This window comes from Schistocerca gregaria, chromosome 5 (genome assembly GCF_023897955.1).
Source record: "Schistocerca gregaria isolate iqSchGreg1 chromosome 5, iqSchGreg1.2, whole genome shotgun sequence".
NCBI classification, from domain to species: domain Eukaryota; kingdom Metazoa; phylum Arthropoda; class Insecta; order Orthoptera; family Acrididae; genus Schistocerca; species Schistocerca gregaria.
The window spans coordinates 489,319,487-489,344,426 of NC_064924.1; the positions used below are offsets into that span (position 1 = coordinate 489,319,487).

Here is a 24,940-nt window from a genome sequence, read left to right on the forward strand (position 1 = left end):
GTAACTTCAGTGTATGATACAATGTTTAGACAAATCTCTCCCTTACTGCGACCTGTGTGCCTGGCTAAGTGCAGCTGGCTTCTGACTTCTAGTAACTCATCATCTGATGTAACACTCATAGCGAACTTTGCTTCATAGCAAGTAAACTCTGAGCTCTTAGGCTTACAGTATATTTCCAATTGCAATATGAAGCCAAAGTCTTCTTATAACTGAAGTTTATAAAATGAAAACTAGTGCAACTTAATGTTGGTTTGGCAGGTCACATATATTAACAAACTGTTATTGATTATTCTACGCTATGAAATCATTATATGGAGTATTTTCATGATGGCTCGAAACCAGGGACATGTGAGATGCATGTACCTGACTGTCTCTCCTACATTATTTGCATGCCATCACTTCTCCAACACTCAGGGACCTCTGAAACATTTTCCAAAATACCAGCAGTAGCTGTTCTAATGTAAAATCATCCCACAGTTAATTACTTGAGGTAATTGCTAACTGTAACTGTTTATAGAGCCATACGTGTCTACTCTACCCTGACATAATATGTGGTAGTGTTGCAATGTAATTTATGCATGCAAATTTTTGTACCCTCACAGCACAAATGTTTATCCATAATATGTTTAAGATTTTTACTTAAATTAGTGGTAAATTGTTTCAAACAATTACTTCGGCATGTTTTGTTGATTAGCATGGCTACCCCCTCTCCCTCCTCTACTCTGCTATCTCCTGTCACCTTTTTTTTTTTTTTTTTAAGTTATGTCCAGTTTGTCTGTTAAGAATAAATCACCTTAATTAATGTTACACCTGCCTTTGATTGCCTTTTGTCCGTAAAGTGTTAATGTGAGGACTTTTCATTCTCTGTTATATACATTACTACAGAAGATAAAAATAATCTGTAGAGATAGTAAATTGGGGTTAGGGAATAGTGTCGCCAACAAACATCATCATACCACACATTACTTAAATTATGAGATATTGCCCTTGTTTTTATTCTTTGCTAGTGAAGATGTGACATTTGGAACTACCTGATGTGAAGTTTGTCCATGGCATCATCATTAATTTTCTTGTCCCCTTCCGTGAATAAAGTATATCACACAAGTTCATATTTGTGCAATCTCTTCATGGCCCCAGGTACTTGAACGGTCACTACTCACCATCACAAGAGGTGGCACAGTGGAAACACGTTGGACACTCATTAGGGAGTATGGTGGTCAAAATCCCCATCCAGCCATCCAGATTTAGGTTTTCCATGGTTTCTCTAAATCTCTTTAGGCAAATGCTAGGATGGTTCCTTTGAAGTGGACATGGTCAATTTCCTTCCCCAGTGAGAGCTTGTGTTCCATCTACAATAATATTGTTCTTGATAACTGATCAGAACAGGTGCAGAAGTAGTCATCAGGCTATAATACATGTGCTGTGTACATCAGTGTCACAAGTAAATGTCTGAGAGCAAATAATACTGCAGAATGTTTATTAACAAACAGTAAATAGGATGAAGTATTAAATAAACTTTACAGAGCCATTCCACAGCTACATAAAAGCTTTTAGTTAAGTTGTGTATTTATTGTTTGTAGCCAGACAGTAGTTGCTACAATGTGCTTCTTCCCAAAACAGAGGAACTGGAAGGAGGTCAAATTTGAACTGAGGTAATATACCCAGGATGCCTGTATTATTGGATATCTGCAAATTGCTGCTGAAACAGCATGTTGCCTCTCAGAAGAGGAAATGATGATGTCTTCTTAAGTGACACCTTAAAGTGCTGTATTTGTGCTGGAGTTGCACATACAATAGCAAGTTACAGGGAGAATTGTCTGTGTAGCTTTATCCTTATTTTTCAAGGCAAACATGTTCTCACCATTCAAAGTTATGAGAGAAATGGTTGTAATTAATAGCAACGTAATGCACACGGTAGCTGTGTCAGTCTACCCACTGTCATAAATCACAATACAAGCTGAGAGATTCAATTATATGAAACCTGGGATAAAGCAATGACAAGGCAGCTTGTTGAAGTTTACCTAATAAGTTATTAAGCAAAGTATATTATTGCATGTAAAAACTTGTGCTTTTAATGTTGGAAATAATGATTGTGTTTGCTTTTAATAAGTGGTTCTTTCCTTCACTAATAGGATACCCTTGCTGAAAATCTCAGGATGACTGTCTTTGATCTGAGGAAAAAGAATGACAAACTGAAATTACTGTGCCATTCACAGACAGCTAAAGTAAACATGCTTGAAAATAAAATTACAGAGCTGAAAGGTGAAAAAAAGACCTATAGTAATGCACGCGTACAAACTGAGGATAAAGAGGAAGCTAATTTCTCCAACAAAGAAGTTCAAGTTGATATGTTTCCATTAAATGCTAGTCAGCACGAGGTAAGTAATTAATTCAGCTCTTTCCACATATGTTAAGATACTGAAGAGATTAAAGTTAGTGTTCATTTGATAGTGAAAGATTGTTATGTTCATATTTTCTTACATGCTTTTTGTTACCATATTTATTCCTCAGTACTCTGTATAAGGAGTAAATTGAGAGAGATGTGTAAGCTTTTCATTGTTGCACAGTATTTCATATTAATTTGATAGCTCCTATTTTTGACATTTTCTGTCCTTACAGACATTTTCTGTCCTTACAAATTGGCAGTGTGTAACACCTGAAGCATTAAGGCCACTATCTTAACTACCCATATTTTTTATTAATCCAGTCCCAAAACTTTTTGGTCTAATGGAGATATTGTAATAGGGGCTGCAAAATGATTTATAAGTTGTCTCCTTTGTTGACTGCCAATGAACCAAAGACTGCATCGTGCCTTGTACAAAACAAAACCTACGTTGATGGTGTTTGATGTGTATGAACATGGTGCAATATGTCCCCACAACAGACCCAGACCCAGTAGGTGCTTGATGGTATATTAGTCAAGGAAACTGGCAGGCTAGTCCATTTGCCAAATATCCTCTCATTCGAAGAGTTCTTGCACCTGCACAGTTCGATGTCACACATTGTCATCCGTAAAAATGAAGGCAGGGCCAAACGCAGCCTTGAAAAGATGTCCATAGAGAAGTAGCACAGTGTCACAACAACATTGACCAGTGAGTGTACAGTGTTCAGAAATTTGGAGGTCAGTAAGCCCACGCAGCATAACACCTGGACTACCAAAGTGATCATGTTCTACATCATTCCTGCATGCATTACATGTTCTCACATCTCATTATATGAATGTACGCAATGCACCCAGGAACATTTTTGAACATCATCATTTTGGTAGTCCAGTTGTTTTGGTGTAGGGATACATCATGTTGCATTGACATACTGACCTCCAAATCTTTTAACATCATACACCCACCAGTCAACATTATTGTGACATGTGCCACTTCTCCAGGTGCTTCTTTTCAGAGGTGCGTTTTGCCTTAACTTCATTTTTATAGGTGACAATGCACAAGTGCATCAAACTACGCAAATGTAAGAGTTATTGGAACGAGGAGTGTATTTCATGAATCACTTGGCCTGTCCGTTCCCCTGTCTTACATCACATAGAGGACCTGTGTGAAGTTTTGGGGAAAAGTAATGCAGTAGGTCCACCTGCACCTATGACCATCTGGCAGTTATTAACCACACTGGTGGAGGAATGGAATGCTCTGCCACAGGAACTCCTTACCAACTTGTGGCCAGAATAGGAGCCTGTTGCAGAGTATCCACAGTCATACAATCCATTAAGAACCGTGTCCTAGCTTTTATAATGTTCATGGGACCATCATGAAATGCAATGACTTCAGTGTAGTTATTTTCTTTGAATGAATGTCCTGTTTCTGTTCATATCATACTTCGTTACCTTCTGTACTATACTGTAGCAGTTCTTTCTGTGTGAGAACGAAATATCATCAAGCTATGGAACTTGTCAGCAAACATTAAGTCAAAGGTACTTTCATTCATAAGTTTTGCACACCAGTTTGTATCTTCTTTAGTCAAGGAATACTTGAAAAAGTAATTAAACATTTCTGATTTGCTGCCCCCAACTTCAGTTCCAGCATCAACCAAGACTGTCTGGTCACGAGTTTTACAATGATGGGTATATATCCATCCAGTGCATGGTTAATCATTTGTTTAAACTTAAGCCACAGTTCTAATTGCTCCTGCCCAGAAGTAAATGTTTTCAGTTCCTCTTTGACATAACTGCTTCTTTTTATAATTTAGCAATCATAGTTTGTTACAACTGCCTCAGGGCCATTAATGCCACTTCAGTAAAGATCGCCTCAAAGATGTCTGGTCTATTTTTTGCCAACTGGTCTAATATGTTTCCACCATAGGTGGATTCCCAAACTATCTGTTGTTGGTAGAAAGCATTACCAATGTTTTGAAGAATGTCTTATCACACCACCAACTTAAAAAAAAACTACAGTTATCTCAATGGATTGAATCATTCAATAAGTCTCCTCCAGTGATGACAGTATGATTGGGGAATATTCGTAGGAGCGAACTGAAGTTTTCCCTGCAATGAAGAATAAATGTGAGGGCCATCAGAGAGCCAATGTTTGAGCATACAATCTGTGCACTGTCTTGGGGCAGCTACTCATCAGTTTGTGGTGTTCGGTGTGATGTGGACAGTTGCTGCATGCAACTTTGTGTTGGAACTTGTCAAATGGTAAGTACAGAGATAGCTATGACCATGGATGTGCTGACTGCGAATCCAGTCAGCTGTGAGGTATGAGGTGTTACTCATTTTCTCGCGGTGGAAAATGTTAGATCTTGTGACATTCACTGCAGACTTGTCACCATTTATGGTGAAGGTGTAATGAATGCAGCCAGTGTCCAAAAGCATTGCATAATGTTTAAGGAACGGAGAACAGATGACCATGATGAAGAGAGATTCGGGCAACCCTCCGTCAACAAAATGCTAAAAAAAAAAAGTGGATCTTATCATTTGATAGAATTGATGATTCATGATTAGCGACATGCCTGAACAATATCAAGAATGTCTCATTTAGTTCTGTACAAAATTCTCACTCAGCATTTAGGATATTACAAAGTCTGTGCAAGGTAGGTGCCATGCATGCTTATGCACAGCCTATTATCTGAGAAGCTGTTTTTGGTCAGTAATTTTGGTGCATTTAAACTGTAGGTGGTTGTTTCCGCTACCGGATCTGCACTCGTACTGCCCCGCTCAACAGCCATTATCTGCTGGATTCATTGGACATGGGGCAGCTCATCAGAATGTTTCCACTATAACAGATAACAGACAATTCCATGATTCACTGTAACATCTTACGCTGAAACACCAAAGAAACTTGTAAAGGCATGTGTATTCAAATACAGAGATATGTAAACAGGCTGAAGACAGCATTGCGTTTGGCAATGCTGTGTAAGACAACTACTGTCTGGTGCAGTTGTTAGATCAGTTACTGCTGCTACAATTTCAGGTTAGTAAGATTTAAGTAAGTTTGAACATGGTGTTACAGTTGGTGCATGAGTGATGGGGCACAGCATCTCTAAGGTAGCAATGAAATGGGGATTATCACATCTGACCATTTTAAGAGTGTATCGTGAATATCAGGAATCCGGTGAAACATTAAATCTCTGATATTTCTGTGGCCGGAAGGAGATCCTGCAAGATCAGGACTAATGATGACTGATCAGAATTGTTAAACGTGACAGAAGTACAACCCTTCCGCAAATTGCTGCAGATTTCAAAGCTGGGCCATCAACAAGTGTCAGTGTGTGAACCATTCAACAAAACATCATTAACATGGGCTTTTGGAGCCAAAGGCCTACTGGTATACCCTTGATAACTGCACAACACAAAGCTTTACGTCTCGCCTGGGCCCGTCAACAACAACATTGGACTGTGGATGACTGGAAACATGTTGCCTGGTCGGACAAGTCTCGATCCAAATTATATCAAGTGGATGGACCTGTATAGGTATGGAGACAACTTCATGAATCCGTGGACCCTGCATGTCACCAGGGGACTATTCAAGCTGGTGGAGGCTCTGTTAGAGTGTGGGGTGTGTGCTGTTGGAATGATACATACATAATCATCCTGTCTGATTGCCTGCATCCATTCATGTCCATTATGCATTCCGACAGACTTGGGCAATACCAGCAGAACAGTTCAACACCCCACATGTCCACAATTGCTACAGAGTGGATCCAGGAACACTCTTCTGAGTTTAAACACTTCTGCTGCCAACCAAACTCCACAGTCATGAACATTAATGAGGAAATCTGGGATGCCTTGCAACGTGCTGTTCAGAATTGATCTCCACTCCCTCATACTCTTACAAATTAATGGACAGCCATGCAGGATTCACGGTGTCAGTTCCCTCCAGCACTAGTTCAGACGCAAGTTAAGACTAGCTGGCGTGTGGCTGAATGCCTCGAGAAGTCATTGTTAAACTTTGTGGATGCCGTGGCTGTAGTATCACCCAAGATGCACCAGGGCGACTTGCTACTCACTGCTGCTTTGGAATGGAACATCCAAATGCCTGTAGGCCATTACCTGGTGTGTATTCATATGAAGCGCAGTCCCACATTTTTGCTTTGGAGTGCCCATACTACTGCAGGCATGACTATCATGTCTTTTGATTTTGGATAGATATGTAGCAATGGGCAATGGTGTCAGGTAATGGATCAGTTCACTTGGCGGGTTAAGAAATCTCATTTTTGGTCTCTCCCTAATTTTAAGGAGAAATTTGTATGCTCTCCCGCATGTGCTTGAAGTATCCCACAGTTGTAATATGCAGCCTTTATTAACTTTTTGGTACTGGCCTTAGTTCCAAGTGTCCTTCATACTTCCATTTGACTGTCTTTCTTTAACAAATAAAGGACTCTCCTTTCCCCAGTTTCCAAGCCCAGTAGGCATATTATAGAATTACTAACAATGCATCATTCGGGATAGTGCACAAGGCGCCCTATAACCTTAGTAACACTCCTCGTTGAACTCTACTGACTAATATGCTGGCTTCACAAGCTGATAACTATGACCCTAAATGCTTATACCTGAAGAGTGATGTTAATATATATTGTTTTCAAGGGAAGCTGAAATTGCCTATTTGCAATAGTTATAATTTGTTCATCGCATCTGCATCTTTTCTGCCTGCCTCCTTTATATGATGTGCAAAGTCATGATACTCATCCAGGAGTAGCTGTAGATATCATGTTACTGTGCTGCTTCTAATTGTTATATCATGTCATTGTATTTTAGGGCTTCTTGCTAGGTTCCCTTTCAGAAGGATTTTGTGAGGTGCTTGTGACAATTTGAACTTCAACACCACCTTTCATCTTCCTGGGACACTGCATTACATTTGTCTTCTGTAACTCTTCTGGAATCACTGCTTACAATTAACAGCACGTCGTCTGCAAATGCTACCAATCTACTTGTTACTGCTGTCGTAACTTTTGTAGTATGGTCTCTAACGCTACCGCCCAAAACGCTGGACCACAAACTGATCCCTGCAGACAGCCTTAGGTTATCGTCCTTGTTATGTACTTTTCAGCCTTATTAAAGAAGCATGTCTCCTGCATCAAGAGTTCTTACAGCCAAAGAAAGATGGCCACTATTTGTTATAAAAAGCTCTAGCTATATTGCTACAGTGTACACACAATTTTGCATTTCAGTTGACATGTCTCACCTGTGCTCATCCCATATTGCAGTCTATGATCCTCTAATCTCTTGCATAAGTTTTTTTTCAAATATCTTGAGGAGAATGCTCAAAAGACAAACTGGCCCACAGGATTTGCGTATAATCGGATCCTTTTCTTGCCCTTGACAATTATCACCATTTCAGCCTTTGAGATCATTGCTTGCAAGAAACACTCGTTATACAGTTCACACAAATTAATATATCAGGTTTGTATTATTTCAACAGGGATCCCGTCTGATCCTGAAGACCTTCTCTTTTTCAATCTTAAAATTATTTACCTTATTTCTACTTGTGCTAGGGTACGCAAATGTTTGTTTCTGTAGTCTTCCGATAACATTTATGTAACTGTGCTGATCATCTGTCTCAACTTCATCATCAGGAAGCAGTGTTTCCTTTAATGGGACTGTTCCCAACTTGCTGTTACCATCCCATCATTCCTTTTCAGCATGGGTAAGGCTGTTGGTGATTGTATTTTCTCGCCGACTATTTTTATATGGTATACTCCAGGGACTGGTTTCCAAGTTAGTCTCCACAAATTGCTTCCATTGTTCCATTTTTGTTTTCCATAACTCTCGCGTAAAACACTGTTTGTCATACCTGCATCTGTTCAGACTTCAGATTCTTTCTTCTTAGGTCATGCTGCTCTGGTATAACTTTTTGGCTTTTCTTGTTTCACATTTTAATTTCTGCAGCACCTTGCTCCAGATTCAAGTTACTCCTCTAGAAGTACCTCTCCTGATAGGTGTCAGTGCCTTCATTGCTCTACAGTCAGTGTCAGTTCTTGCACTGTAATGTCTAAATAACCACCCTGCAATGGACTTCTTGGACACTGAAACACCATTCTCTTGTTTTTCTGAGTTAGCCTCAGTGATGTTGTTTTTGGGCTTTATGTGCATGTTTCCTTTTTGTCTTGGATTTCCATTAAAGTGATGGTATAGTGTATGGTATTATGATCACTCAGTGTCATTCTACTGTCAATCTCCCAGCCTTTCACACAGCACGCTGCTGCTGTATTTCCTAGACTGACGTCTATATTTGACGTTGCTCTGACCCTCCCTTCATAAGCAGGTAGATTGCAAGGTGTATTCAATACCTGTAGATTTACTTCCATAATGGCTACTTCTAGTTGCCTTCCACAGCCATCAGAGGTGGCTATGCTACAATACTATCTTTGCGTTTGTTTCAGTAGAGTAAATAAAAGGTGGTGATTATTGAACTGTATGAAATAAAATTGTCATAACTTCAGAACAGTTTGTGTTAGGACGTTCAAACTATGTGGTTGGCGCATGGCATGTTGGGAATTAATACGAATTTCCATTGCTTGGTTTAGCGACAAAGCCCACTTTCATTTGGATAGGTTTGTTGTTAAGCAAAATTGCTGCATTTGGGAGACCGAACATCCGCATTTTGCAATCGAGATGTCTCTTCATCCTCAATGGGGGACTCTGTGATATGCAATATCCATCACAGAATAATCAATGTGATTAAGGGCACAGTGACAACCAAACAGTACATGAAGGTTTTGGAAGATGATTTCATCCTCATTATCCAAAGTGACCCTGATGTCAACAAGATGTGGTTCATGCAAGATGGAACTCAACCCCATCGAAGCAAGAGTGTGTTTGGTGTCCTGAACGAGCACTTTGGGGATTTCATTTTGACTGGGGTACTTGGAGCCCACTTTCATGGGCCCCGACTGGTCACCATATCCTCCGTATTTGTACACATGCAACTCCTTTTTGTGGGGCAATGTTAAAGACAAGTTCTACAGTAACTCCAAAACCATTGCTGAGCTGAAAACAGCCATTCTGGAGGTCATCGACAGCACCGATGTTCCAACACTTAAGTGAGTAATGCACCTCACTATTTGTCTATGCCATATCATTGCCAGCTATGGCAAGCATATCAAAATGTCAGAACCAAAATCTGAATATCTGTAGTGATATTTACTTGTTGAATAAAGTGTGTGCACACCATAGTTTGTAACTTACTAACTTTTTTCCACATAGTTCAGTAATTGTCACCCTGAAAATGGCTTAATTTGTCCTAGGTGAGTAATATCCTTTAGCTTTATCAGCTTGTTGATGTCATTGCTAATTGAAGATACAAGCAAACCAGAATGCAGCTCTCCTTCCTTCAAACAAATTATGTAACATACTGTCCCCACACCCTGCACCCAACAGTTTCCACCCCCCTCTGTTTTGTCATCTCCTCCTAATTCTAATGTCCCTCCCTGTTTATTTGCAGCCTTCTGCCGACGTATCCATCTGCCTTTCCTCGCTCCTCTTCTTTGTTGCTCCTTTTTTCTGTACCTCCCTGCCTTACAATCTTCTGATGCTGCACCTGTTGCCAGTCTAGTCCCTGCAATTCTTCATCAGGCTACATTCATCACACTCCCCACCTGTACATTACTGTCCCTTCCCCTTCCCCGCCTCCTCCACATTGTTACTTGCATCCCACATGACAGTTGCATTCTGGCCCGAGATGCTGGTGTGTGTGTGTGTGTGTGTGTGTGTGTGTGTGTGTGTCATTTAATTGTGCCTGCATGACAGTTGCATTCTAGCCCGAGATGCTGGTGTGTGTGTGTGTGTGTGTGTGTGTGTGTGTGTGTGTGTGTGTGTGTGTGTGTGTGTGTCATTTAATTGTGCCTGTCTGCAACTTGACATATCTTCTTCATGTTTTTGTATGTCCATCCTCGTGGGTTGAGATCTGGGGGACTACGGCTTTTCACTATTGTTCAAACATGAAATATCTACAGCTGCCCTTAAAATGTCTTGTATTGTGTAGGTACCAGTTCGGTGCTTCAGCGCACCACCTTCAGGCCTTAGTTGATGCTGAAGTGGCTATCACGATCCCTATGTACAAAGCATCAGTGGATGACATAACATATGCAGACTACCTGTAACTTTGGTGTCTCAAACCATCAACTGTCAAGTTGACAGTTGACAATTGATGGCTGGAGAGATGACATCACAGTTACAGGTAGTCTGCATATGTTATGTCAGCCACTGATGCATTGTACATATGGTTCGTGATAGCCACTTCAGCATCAACTAAGGCCTGAAGATGGTGCATTAAAGTACTGAAACTGTTAGGTACACAATAAATGACGTCTTAAAGACACCTGTAGATGTTTCATTTTCATATAATGTCTTCTTTGCTGTTTACTGTAGTCTTTCTTTTTCTACAGTGTTGATATTCCTACCTGTAGTTTCCATTGTTTGAAGGTAATAAAGTTGGTTCTGATGTACCATAAGACACATCTGGTTACAACATAAGTGTTCGAATTTATCGATCTTTTGTGTCAGCATTTTCAGTTCTATTTACTTTACCAGCTCTCATTGTGTGATTCAACTTCTCACTTTGTGTTTTCTTTTCAGAAATTATGTCCATCATTATTAACACTTACTAAAAGTCAGAACTGCCTCATATTCACAGTGGCATAACAGGTTTTGTAAGTGATAAGATCCCCACTACGATGTTGAGGCTAGGTTAGCCCAGTGGCAATTCCTTACCTGTCGTAATAGACGACAAAGTGTTATACCTAGTTGAGCTTTCACTTCGCAACTGGGATATTATTGGGACACCCGTTATTTGTAGCCCATTTTGCATTCTCTCCCTCAACTTATCTGGTTTAATTACTTATAGTCCCCTTTTATGCTTTGATCTCCACTTTTCTAAGTCTCACAGAAGTGCAGGACATTTGAGGTAGTACGCCTTATGTGATGCATAATCAATCCACCATGTGGTGTGATCTTCTGCACATACTATTAGTTGATATATGTTCACACCCGAAGTCCAGTGCAGTAGTTGTGTACCCTCTTGATTATAGACCCCTCAAAATGCAGGGATCACACTAGTGCTGCCTGAGCTGTAACCAACTCATATATGCCAAGGAGTAGGTGCCTGTCTAATACAGGACTCCAACAAACAGCACATATGTCATGCAGCATATACATTAGTGGGTGGTGCCCATGGGCAGATTCCCCAATCAACGAGTGGCATCAGGGCGGACGATCCTCAGTAAAACTGATCAAACTCACCGGTACAGATAGCCGTGCAAACATGGAAACCTCAGCAGATAGAAGACAAGATTTTAATTCAGAGGCTTACAACCTCAATGTGTTTGTCTTTGGCCACACCTTGGGATGAGTCAGGCAAGTAGAAATGGAGATGGACAGTTTGCCCAGTTCTTGTTATGCTCCAAGACTGATGGAGAATATTTTGCAACAAAGAAGCCGCTGTTTTTCATCAAAAATATTGAGGAGGATTTGGCGAAGTTGCAAAATTGATCTCTGTTTATCAAAACTTTTAATACTAACAAATCACAGGCACTTCGGCCCTGTGCCATGATTGGGGATATACCATTTACCATCTCTCCTCATAACAAACTCGACAAGATTCAAGGTGTTGTCTTACAAAAGGACCCAACACTGCAAACAGATGATGAACTGTACAATAACCTACAGCTATGAGTAATACATTTTGTTCGATGCATTCAGAGAGGACTAAAAGATAAAAGGGTGGACACTGAAGCTTTCATTTTAGTTTTACCCAAGTAATGTGTGATGTCAAACCCTACTTCTCTTTTCCTATGAGATGTTGTTGTAGGTGCCAGAAGTTTCGACAAGTTTTCCCACTGTTCTAATGAAGGTACATGGGCAATGTGTGAAATGGAAATGCATGAGGGCAACCCATGGGTACAACATGCTACATGTGTAAACAGTCCAGAATACCACAACCCTCATATGCTGACCTATTCAGTTTTCAAGAGGGCGGGAAAAATCCAGGAATATAAAAAACTTTAACATCTGGCTTATCAAGATGCCAAGAAATATTTTAATAAACCCATCCAATTGAAATGATGTTGAACTTAGCAAACACTGTGTCAAAATCCATTTGTATCACAGTCATGAGGTGTCATACAGCAACTTCTGGCCATAGTCACATGACAAAGGCTGTTTTTCAATCATGGGATGGCTCGGCATCTCCAGTGAAAGAAAACTCCTGCCAAGTTACTCCTCCCAGAATAAAACATACAAGCAGTGTACCACAAAAATCAGCTGTAAGAGCCACAGGTTGAGAAAAAACAATCTGTCCCAGAAGGCAAGATAGGGACTCCTCAGAGAAACCAAAACTTCACAGGTACAAGAAGAGAAAATCAAAAGCTAACAGATTCTGCTGCTTTTATTAAACCTGCTCCCCACCCCCCATGGTCATACCTATGTACACTGAGGTGACAAAATTCGTGGGATAGCAATTTGAACATATGTAGATGGCAATAGTATCACCTGTACAAGGCATAAAAGGGCAGTGCATTGGTGGAGCTTTCATTTGTACTCATATGATTCATGTGAAGAGGTATCCAACATGATTATGGCCACATTATGGGAATTAACAGACACTGAAGCGGAATGGTAGTTGGAGCTAGATGCGTAGGACGTTCCATTTCAGAAATCGTTAGGGAATTCATTATTCTGAGAGCCATACTGTCAAGTATGTGTCGAGAGGGACATATTTGAGGCATTACCTCTCAGCAAGGACAATGCAGTGGCTAATGGCCTTCACTTAACACCATAGAGCAGGGACGTTTTCATAGAGTTGTCAATGCTAAAAGATAAGCAACTCTGCATGAAATAACCACAAAAACCAATATGGGACATACAATGAACATATATGTTGGTACAGTGTGGCAAAATTGGGCACTAATGGACTCTGGCAGCAGATGACAGACAGGAGTACCTTTTCTAACAGCATGACACTGCCTCCAGTCCTGGGCTCATGACCATATTGTTTGGATGCTAGATGACTGGAAAGCTATGGCCTGGTCAGATGAGTCCTGAAATTCAGTTGGTTATGGCTCATAGTAGGGCTCGAGTGTAGGCAGGCCTATGAGCCCGTGGACCCGAGTTGTCAACAAGGCACTTTGGATGCTGTTGGTGGCTCCATAAGGGTGTGGACTGTGTTTACCTGGTCCAGCTGAGCCGATTATTGAATGGAAATAGTTATGTTCGGCAACTTGAAGACCATTTGCAGCCATTCACGAACTTTATGTTCTCAAACGACGACGGAATTTTTAAGTATGACAATGTGCATTGTCACTGGGCCATAGTTGTTCGCAATTGGTTTGAAGAACTATTTAAGATGTGACAGAGGCCCTGCTTTTGGCTGGCTATGGTGCAGGTTCAGTAATCTAAAAGTTACTGCTCATGTTGGTACCAATTATGCTGTCGCTTGGGTTCTGAGGGCATCCTTAGTTTCTGTGGGTGGCTAGCGGAATAGCAAAGACTGTTGGCCTTGCTTGGGGAGTGAAAGTAGTTACCACAATGTGTTCTTTGTATGCAGAGTTGATAGGGGTCCTTCGGTTTAGAGCCGAGTGGAGGGTCTCAAACAGTCTACATAGATTCTGTGACTGCCATGGTTGCAGGTTTTTGGACCTACACTGTGGGATGGAGAGTTACAGGAATTCCCCTGAAAGATCAGTGGTGCACCTCTCGGCTAGCAGAGTCCTTGTGGAATGCACATGGTTGTTTTTTATGCTAGGCTGTAGTTTAAGGTCCTCTTACGAAAGTTCACCAATCGATACGCAGAGGCTGAAATGAGATCATATGCAAAGTAGATGATTCATGACTGTCAAAATTTTAACAGTATTTCACGAAGTATTCGTAACAGAGTTTCTAATTTATTGCCCTCCAGGAAATTTATTGTGCTCGAATTGTTTTGAGAACTGAGAGTTGACTGAAACTCAAAGTAGAAAGCTCCGAAATATTTAGCGAGGTATGGAACATATATCGAAAAGGAAGATTAGACATCATAGAAAGGAGGGGGTAGGGGTTGGTCATTGCTGTCGACAAAAATATTGTCTACAGAAGTTGAAACTGAGACTGACTGTGAAGTTATCTGGACCCAAGTAGCAGGTCTAAGTGAACTCAGGTTAATTATCAGATGTTTTTACCAGCCACCTGGCTCCGCCATAATGGTTGTAGAATCATTCAAGAAAGTCTACACTCAGTAGCATGAGAACACCCAGATCATGCAATATTAGTTGGAGGTGACTTACTGTACCATGTATGGACTGAGACATGTAGATTCACTGCAAGTGATACAGGCAGTACATACATACATTAATCCTTGTTCCATAGATCATGAATAAGACATTTCGTAATGATGTGGAATGTGTCACTTTAACGTGCGTGCGTGCGCGCTCGCTTTCGCAACCAACGGTTGCTTCTTCAGGAAATAGGGAAGGACAGGGAAAGATGAAAGGATGTGGGTTTTAAGGGAGAGGGTAAGGAGTCATTCCAATCCTGGGAGCGGAAAGACTTACCTTATGGGGAATGCGCACGAGTCCTTCCCTCTTTCCTGAAGAAGCAACCGTTGGTTGCGAAAGCTTGAATTTTGTGTGTATGTTTGTGTATCTATCGACCTGCCAGCGCTTTTGTTTGGTAAGTCACATCAACTTTGTTTTTAGATATAACATAAGTTTTAATTACACTATATATATAATAGAGGGAGACATTCCACGTGGGAAAAATATATCTAAAAACAAAGATGATGTGACTTACCAAACAAAAGTGCTGGCAAGTTGATAGACACACAAACATATGCACAAAATTCAAGCTTTCGCAACCCACGGTTGCTTCGTCAGGAAAGAGGGAAAGACGAAGGGATGTGGGTTTTAAGGGAGAGGATAAGGAGTCATTCCAATCCCGGGAGCGGAAAGACTTCCCGGGGGGAGGGGGGGTAGAGGGGAGGGAGGGGGGGGAGGAAGGACAGGTACACACACACACACACACACACACACACACACACACACATACACACACACACACATACACACACACACACACACACACACACACACACACACACACACATTTGTAAAGGCAAAGAGTTCGGGCAGAGATGTCAGTCGAGGCGGAAGTACAGAGGCAAAGAAGTTGTTGAAAGACAGGTGAGGTATGAGCGGCGGCAACTTGAAATTAGCAGAGGTTGAGGCCTGGCGGATATCGAGAAGAGAGGATATACTGAAGGGCAAGTTCCCATCTCCGGAGTTAGGATAGGTTGGTGTTGGTGGGAAGTATCCAGATAACCCAGATGGTGTAACACTGTGCCAAGATGTGCTGGCCGTGCACCAAGGCATGTTTAGCCACAGGGTGATATTCATTACCAACAAACACTGTCTGCCTGTGTCCATTCATGCGAATGGATAGTTTGTTGCTGGTCATTCCCACATAGAAAGCATCACAGTGTAGGCAGGTCAGTTGGTAAATCTCGTGGGTTCTTTCACACATGGCTCTGCCTTTGATAGTGTACACCTTCCGGGTTACAGGACTGGAGTAGGTGGTGGTGGGAGGGTGCATAGGACAGGTTTTACACCGGGAGCAGTTGCAAGGGTAGGAGCCAGAGGGTAGGGGAGATGGTTTGGGGATTTCATAGGGATGAACCAAGAGGTTACGAAGGTTAGGTGGACGGCGGAAAGACACTCTTGGTGGAGTGGGCAGGATTTCATGAAGGATGGATCTCAATTCGGGGCAGGATTTTAGGAAGTCGTATCCCTGCTGGAGAGCCACATTCAGAGTCTGATCCAGTCCCAGTCCCCTGTCACAAGTGGTTCACTTTTAGGGTTCTTCTGTGAGAGGTTCTGGGTTTGAGGGGATGAGGAAGTGGCTCTGGTTATTTGATTCTGTGCCAGGTCGGGAGGGTAGTTGCGGGATGCGAAAGCTGTTTTCAGGTTGTTGGTGTAATGGTTCAGGGATTCAGGACTGGAGCATATTCGTTGGCCACGAAGGCCTAGGCTGTAGGGAAGGGACCGTTTGATATGGAATGGGTGGCAGCTGTACCTCCATTATGACAGCTGGGAACTCGCCCTTCAGTATATCCTCTCTTCTCGATATCCGCCAGGCCTCAACCTCCGCTAATTTCAAGTTGCGCCGCTCATATCTCACCTGTCTTTCAACAACTTATTTGCCTCTGTACTTCCGCCTCGACTGACATCTCTGCCCGAACTCTTTGCCTTTACAAATGTCTGCTTGTGTCTGTGTATGTGCGGATAGATGTGTGTGTATGTGCGTGTGTGTGTGTGTGTGTGTGTGTGTGTGTGTGTGTGTGTGTGTGTGTGCGCGCGCGCGCGCGAGTGTACACCTGTCCATTTTTCCCCCTAAGGTAAGTCTTTCTGCTCCCGGGATTGGAATGACTCCTTACCCTCTCCCTTAAAACCCACATCCTTTCGTCTTTCCCTCTCCTTCCCTCTTTCTGAAGAAGCAACCGTTGGTTGTGAAAGCTAGTAATTCTGTGTGTGTGTTTTATTCATTGTGCCTATCTACCGGCGCTTTCCCCAAGCGGGAAAGCGCCGGTAGATAGGCACAATGAATAAAACACACACACAGAATTTCGAGCTTTCGCAAGCGGCGGCTGCTTCGTCAGGAAAGAGGGAAGGAAAAGGAAAGATGAAAGGATGTGGGTTTTAAGGGAGAGGGTAAGGAGTCATTCCAATTAGGCAGGATAAAATGTATGGTAAATTACGGAAAAAGGGAAGATGAATACAAAGTGAAACTACTTGTACAAACAAAAAGAGAAAGTAAGATGATAGATTTCGAAATGCAACAGAAGCAATAACAAACGTAATTGTTGGGTTCAACTTCATATCTAAGAATTCATCTGTTGAGTAGAGGGAGCTGTCATTCAGAAATTCTTTTAATTTGCTTTTAAATGTTGGTTGGGTATCTGTCAGACTTTTAATACTATTTGGCAAATCAACAAAGATTTTTGTGGCAGCATAATTCACCCCTTTCTGTGTCAAAGTAAGATTTAATCCAGAATAGTGAATATCATCCTTTCTTCTAGTGTTGTAGCTATGCACTTCGCTGTTATTTTTGAAATGGGATGGGTTATTAATGAGAAATTTCATAATTACTCGAATCTAAGCCGCACTTTTTTTGCCTGTTTTTGTTATCCAAAACACCGCCTGCGGCTTAGAATCGAGTGCAAAGTAAGCGGAAATTCCGAAAAATTTGGTAGGTGCCGCCACAACTAACTTCTGCCGTCGAATATATGCAGCGCTACACAGGCATGCTTTGCAGTCTCAAAGGTAAATACTGGCGCCAAAACCTTTGCGTCAGTAAATAAATTTTAAAAAAAGGTGGAAGACGAGCTTTTTTTCTCTGCCCCGAGTTTCGACCACTGCATTTTCGTACATTATCCAACGAAGTAAATACAAATTCCGTATTGTTCATCTTCGAATGTAACAGCATTTCAATGTACTACGAAAACCCGACTGGCAAGACTGTTTGGGATGTTTGTCAATATCGCCAACTCTACGTTCTGAATTTTTTCCTACCTGTGAGAAGAGATGGTTGCTAATAGGAATTTTTATGCATTGTGAATCACATGCAGTATTCTCTTCACCATAAGAATAATTCGAATATAAACATTTTGCCATGTATTTGTTTCGTGTTTGTTGCTATCTCATTTAAATCCTGTCTGCCTAATAAACTACGAAACTAGAGTGACACAACAGCAAACGCGGAAGAATATACATATCATGTCATGTTTATATTCGTATTTTTCGTATGCCTAATAGTAAGAGAGTCAGAAATGAAGCATGGCAGTTGACTAGATATTTAAATCTAAAACGACTCTAATTTCTGTGCAGAATATAATGTACAAAAGAGGCGTCTGCAAAGATTTTCAAACAGAGAAAAATTTTCGCCAAACTCTCGTTCAGAACATCTTCCATCATACGCAGCCTATTATTTGGTTCCTTTTGATCATTATCAAAGAAAGAAGCAGTGTAAGTAACAACAAATAGCAGTCTCTTGCCATTGTTTCCTAATGAGACGATTCCTCTATCCTTAAAAAAAACTGTAAGCGGCGGTAGCGCGCACAAAAGCAAGCCATGTCGCGAGCGGCGATAGGCCGTAAACACTCATAATCAGAATGCGACAAGCAATGCATGGCACAGTACAGTAATGCATTTTCAGTTTAGAGTGATGTAAACACCTACAACAAAGAGAACGGCACTTATCAGATCAAAGAAAAATAAGTAATGAATTCAAACTAGACGAAGCACGTGAGAAAGCAATGGTACCCGTATAAATACGGACGGAGCTTCGAACGCATAGCAATGGCTACCTGGTAAAGCTTAACTTCTAAGCTTACGACTCGAACCAAACTACTGTAGCTGTATCGTCATTCATTCTACCTAAATTGTGTCTCATGTTACAATGGACCAACTTTGTTTCGATTTGGAGGTGAGGCCTAAAACTTTTCTCTCCCCATGAATTTCGAGTCTCAAATTTCAGGTGCGGCTTAGATTCGGGAAATTTTTTTTTCCTCGATTTTGAGTCTCATTTTTCGGGTGCGGCTTATATTCGAGTAAATACGATATATGTATTGCGAAGGTACTGTGAATATCCCGAGTTCCTTAAATAAATGTCTGCAAGGTGATCTACGGTGGGCTCCAGCTATTATTCTGATTACACATTTTTGTGCAATGTATACTTTCTCCCTTAATGACGAATTGCCCCAAAATATGATGCCATATGAAAGCAGTGAATGAAAATAGGCATAGCAGGCTAATTTACTGATATGTTTATTACCTAAATTTGCAATAACCCTAATAACTTAACTGTTTCAGCAGATCATCGATGTGTTTCTTCCAATTCAATTTCCTATCAATGCATACACCCAGAAATTTTGAGTATTCTACCTTAGCAACAGATTTCTGTTCATAGTCCATATCTATCAAAGGTGTTATGCCATTTACTGTAGAAAACTGTATAAACTGTGTTTTCTTAAAATTTAGTGACAGTCCGTTTTGCAGAGAACCACTTAATAATTTTCTGAAAGACATTATTTGCAATTTCCTCAGCTGATTCTTGCTTCTTGGGTGTGATTACTATACTTGTATCATCAGCAAAAAGAACTAACTCTGAATCTTCATGAATACAGAGTAGCAAGTCGTTACTACAGTAAGTGATAAGAGACTGAACTCTGTGGGACACCATTCTTGATACCTCCGCAGTTAGGACTCTGCTGGTTTTTGTAGACTGTCTGTACTGTTAATTTCAACCTTCTGCATTCTTCCAGTTAAGTATGAATTAAACCATTTGTGCACTGTCCCACTCATACCCCAATACTTAGGCTTCTCTAGAAGAATTTCGTGATTCACACAATCAAATGCCTTTGAGAGATCACAAAATATCCCAATTGGTGATGTTCGGTTATTCATTGCATTTAATATTTGATCAGTGAAAGCATATATAGCATTTCTGTTGAAAAGCCTTTCTGAAAATCAAATTGGCATTCTGTTAGTACATTACTTTTTCAATAACTTTGGATAAAGCTGTCAGAAGTGAGATTGGGTGGTAGTTGTTAGCATCTGATCGACCCCTTTTTTGTGCAGTGGTTTAACAATAGCATATTTCAGTCTATCTGGAAAAATTCCCTGTTTCAGTGAGCTACTACATATGTGGCTGAGAATCCTACTTATTTCTTGGGAACTAGCTTTTAGTATTCTTTTGGAAATGCCATTAATTCCATGTGAGCTTTTACTTTTGAGTGAATTTATTATTTTCCTAATTTCAGTAGGAGAAGTAGGTTGAATTTCAATTTTATCAAATTGCGTAGGTACTGCATCTTCCATGTACTGCCTTGCATTTCCTAATGAATAACTGGAACCTATTTTCTCTACAACACTTAAAAAAATGAATATTAAAAGTGGTTTCTGCTTCTGACTTCTTGTTAACAAACTTTTCATTGTGCCTGATAGAAATACAATCTTCCTGTGCTCTCGGTTGCCCTGTTTCCCATTTCACAATATTCCAAATTGTTTTAATTTTATTATCAGATGTGCTAATCTCAGACACAATGCACTTTTTAATAACTTTTCTTAATACAGTGCATTAGTTTTTATAATGTTTCATTGTTTCGGGATCATTACTCCTCTTAGCTATAAGATACATGTCTCTTTTCTTTTTACAAGGTATTTTTATTCCTTTAGTAAGCCATGCCTTTTTACATGGTTTCTTACAATTACATTTCACTGTTTTCTTAGGGAAACTGTTTTCAGATATGCTCACAAAGGTATCATGCACATGCTTCTATGTGTTGCTCTATACAAAATTTTCTAGTTTACAAATTTTTCACACTATGACTGATTTTAAGATACATGGCAACTCCTCCTCTTTCCATAGTGTGTCTGCTTACATCTGCTGAAAGCTTATATCCACCTACATTTACCAGTTCCATATCTGTGACTATATGATGTTCAGACAGGCATAGTAGATCTATTCCATCCTCAGTTTCTAAATCTTCTATACAAGCAAGATCATCTACTTTGTTTTTAATCCCCTGATATTCTGATGCAATATATAAACATTATTTTTTACTGTGCTTTTATGTGAATCTTGTGACATACTAACATTAGTTTTCACTGTACTGTTATGAGAATCTTGTGATATTTTCACATCACTAGTACCTGCCTGTCTGAACTTTTCATTAAGCTTAATTTCAATCAATGTAGGATGATTGGATACTGATCTTAGCTTAAAAAAGTACTCCCATGAGTTTCAGTGCCCCCCTCCCCCCTTAAAGATTTTGCTACCATACCAGCCAGTTTACCCTTCCCTTTCCTATTGAGATGCAGGTCATGTTTTGTGAAGTCCTACCTACCAAAACCATCAACAGGAACCATACCTATGCTTTACAAAGTAGCCGCCTGAAGCATCTGATCTAGCTCCATATTGACCCTCCTGACAGAACTGTTCAATTGGGGCTGGTCATACCACATGAAAGCAGTAACCAAGCCAACATTTGTATGGTTCGTTGCAGATGCTATTTTTACCAGGTCACACTTAATATTGTAGCCCTGATCCCTATCAGTACTATTTCCCACTCCACCCACTACCACAACAAGATCCTGCTTTGTTAAACCTTTGCACAATGATCCTACATCCTCTATCACTTGGCTAAGACATGCACTGAGCTTGAAATACTTGTGACCTGGTACCTGTAACTCAATTTTTCCTGCAAAATCTGGCCCACACCTCTTCCAAGGCTACTACCTAACAACAGAACTTTCCTCCTACTTTGTACTACTTCTCTCTCTCTCTCTCTCTCTCTCTCTCTCTCTCTCTCTCTCTCTTTTTTGCAACAATTGGTTTCCTAGTGAAAGTCTGTTAAGTGCTTACTACACTTACATCTACTTGAGCCTCTTCCATAGCCGACTGAGGTAGCAAGGCAGATCTATTGTTTGTGCCAGTGATGAAACTGCCTGATATTGTTCTCTTTCTGTGGACCCTGTTGCTTGCTACCACTTCCCACCTGTCTTCACCCTCCTCTCCCCTTAACCTCATCAGTTCCTCCCTAGAACTATCCAGTTCAGCCTGAAGGGCTCTAATCTTCCCTTCCTGTTCCGTTGTTTTCCTAGCCATTGAACATAATCTACAATACCATGGAAGAGACCCATTTACTTCCCCGATTCCCATGCCACTACATTCACCCCAATGTAATCATCTGCCACAACAGCTGCACAGAGCCCCAGAACTGACATCCTATGGCAGCTCAAACACTTCTTGCTCATGGTTGTGTACAATATTTGTACAAAATTTATCTAGGCAATAACAATAATATTCTATCAACTACAGATCACAAAAGCCACTAAAGTTATGTGAAACACTATTATATGTGTATGCTATTAATATAATAATCTAATGCAGATAAACTAAGGTTAAAAATCAAAACTTGTATACCCGAAAAATTAGGCCTAAGATCGTGTACGCACAATACATATTTTGTGTTTTGAAAGGAAATAAAATATAGAACTTAAAACCTTTAATTCCCCAAGTAGATATGGTACTACTAAAATATATGTGTAATGAAAATAAGCTAAATTCTACACTTAAAAAGAAATGTCGTAATTTGTATGTAAACCTACATCTAAAGTACACAGAAACTGGTCCTTACGTAACCTCCCCCTCCTCGAGAAATACTTTGAAACGAGTGAAACCTTCAATAGATAATATAAAACAGACTCTAATTAACATCATTGTGGTGTAATATTAAATTAATTGACAGTTATTATAAAATTAATTACTTATCTTGGCGAACTTAATATTCAAGCGTGTGCGATCTGCGCCATTGCTGCCAACTACCAGTTGGTGTCATGAACTGTTTTCGAACATTTTTCCGAAACCTGCCGTGAACAACTCCTTAGACAACCCACACCCAATGGAAATATTTTAGACCTTGTAGCTCAAACAGGCCTGACCTTATTGACAGTGCCAGTATTGAGACAGGGATTAGTGATAAAGATATCATAGCCATTACTAAAAGTTAGCAAATCCATCAAGAAGGCTAGGAGAGTATTTCTGCTTGAGAAAGCAAATAAGCAGTTGTTAGCATCCCACATAGACAATGAATAGACATCATTTAGTTCCAGTATAACATATGTAGAGGAATTATGGGCATAGCTTAAAATGATCGCACTCTGGAGATGTATTTTCTAGGTAAATGGATTAAGAATGGATGAAAGCCACTCTGTTGTTTAACAATAAAATTTGGAAAATACAGTAACAGAGATTATTGCACTCACCATTCAGAAAGGAATGTGCAAATGTCAATAGCAAAAGTTAGTAGAAATTCATGTGTCTGTAAGATCATCAGGGCATGAAGCATACAACTACTTCCACTGCCTTAGTGTGAGATATTACCAAGACCCCAAGCGAATTCTGGTCATACATAAAATCATAAAGTGTGTCAAAGGCTTTTACCCAGGCACTTTTCCACTAGTCTTGGTGACAAAAGAAGATAGCAAAAGCAAAAGTTTCAAACTTCACATTTGAGAAACCATTTACATAGGAGGAACATCCAAACATATTGTCATTTGACTGCCAAGCAGACTCCCGTAAGGACGACATTGAAATTAAATGACACTATTTCACTGGTCTTGTACATTGAAACTGGCATACATGGCATAGAGAAGCAACTGAAAGAGTTGAAAACAAATAGGTCATCAGGTAAAGATGGAATCCCAGTTTGGTTATACGGAGTGTATTCTGTGATACTGGCCCATTACATAGCTTGCATTTATTATGAATCTCTTGCCCAGCCCAAAGTCCCAAGCAACTGGAAAAAAGTGCAGTTGTCTCCTGTGCATAAGAAAAGCAAAAGAATTAACCCATATAATTACAGAACAATTCCATAACGTAGATTTGCTACAGAATTATTGAACACATTCTGAGTTTGAATAGAATAAATTCTTTGGGACAGAAAAGCTTGTGTCCAGAAAGCAGCACAGTTTTAAAAATCATTGCTCATGTGAAACTTAGCTTACCTTTCTTTCCCATTATTACATACAATCCTCGGACGGAGGACAACAAGCACATTTCCTATTCCTAGAGTTTCAGAAAGCATTTGACATGGTGCCCCACTGGAGTGATGAAGTTCCAAGCATACGGATTAGGTTCACAGATAGGTGAATGGCCCGAAGACCTTTCAAGTAATTGAAAGCAGTCTGTTGTCCTCAATGGCCAGTGTTCATTAGAGACAAGTGTATCATCAAGTGTGCCACAGGGAAGCGTGACATGATATGACAGATAGGCTGAATAGTAATTTACAGACATTGGCTGATGAACTGTGGTGTACAGGAAGGGGTCATCATTGGGTGACTGTAGGAGAATACAAGATGACTTATCTAGTTGGTGTGATGAATGGCAGCTTGCGCTAAATGTAGAAAAATGTAAGGTAATGTGGATGAGTAGGAAAAACAGTCTTGTAGTGTTCGAATACAGCATTAGTGGTGTGCTGCGAACACTCACATTGACTAAATATCTAGGCATAATGTTGAAAAGTGATACGAAAGGGTGTGAGTATGTATGGTTGGTAGAGGGTAAGGCAAATGCTGTACTTCATTTTATAGGGAAAGTGTAGCTCATCTATAAAGAAGGTGGCGTATACAATGCTAGTGCGGCCCCTTCTTGAGTACTGCTAGTGTGTTTGGGATCCCCGTTAGGTCAAGAAAATATTGAAGCTTTCAGAGACATGCTGCTAGATTTGTTATCATTAGGTTCAATCAACATGCAAATATTTTTTAGTTGTGCTTTGTGAACTCAAATGGGAATCCCTGAAGGGAACACAATGCACTTTTCACGAGGCACTATTGTGAAAATTTATAAACAGCATTTTAAGCTGACTGCAGATCAATTCTGCCAACACACATTTTGCTTAAGATAAGGTGAGAGAAATTAGGGCTCATGCAGAGGCCTACGGACTGTCATTTCTCCCTTTCTCGATTGGAA

The 24,940-nt window shown here is 40.4% G+C and overlaps 1 protein-coding gene across 2 annotated transcripts in view; it reads left to right on the forward strand.

The window, feature by feature from the left end:
• LOC126272754 (uncharacterized) overlaps window positions 1-24,940 on the forward strand; it is a 270,151-nt gene that overhangs the window by 225,416 nt on the left and 19,795 nt on the right. For both annotated transcript variants that reach the window (XM_049975859.1, XM_049975860.1), the window contains one exon: window positions 2,133-2,378. In XM_049975859.1, coding sequence (XP_049831816.1) covers window positions 2,133-2,378 — 246 coding nt within the window. The remainder of the gene's footprint in view (window positions 1-2,132; window positions 2,379-24,940) is intronic.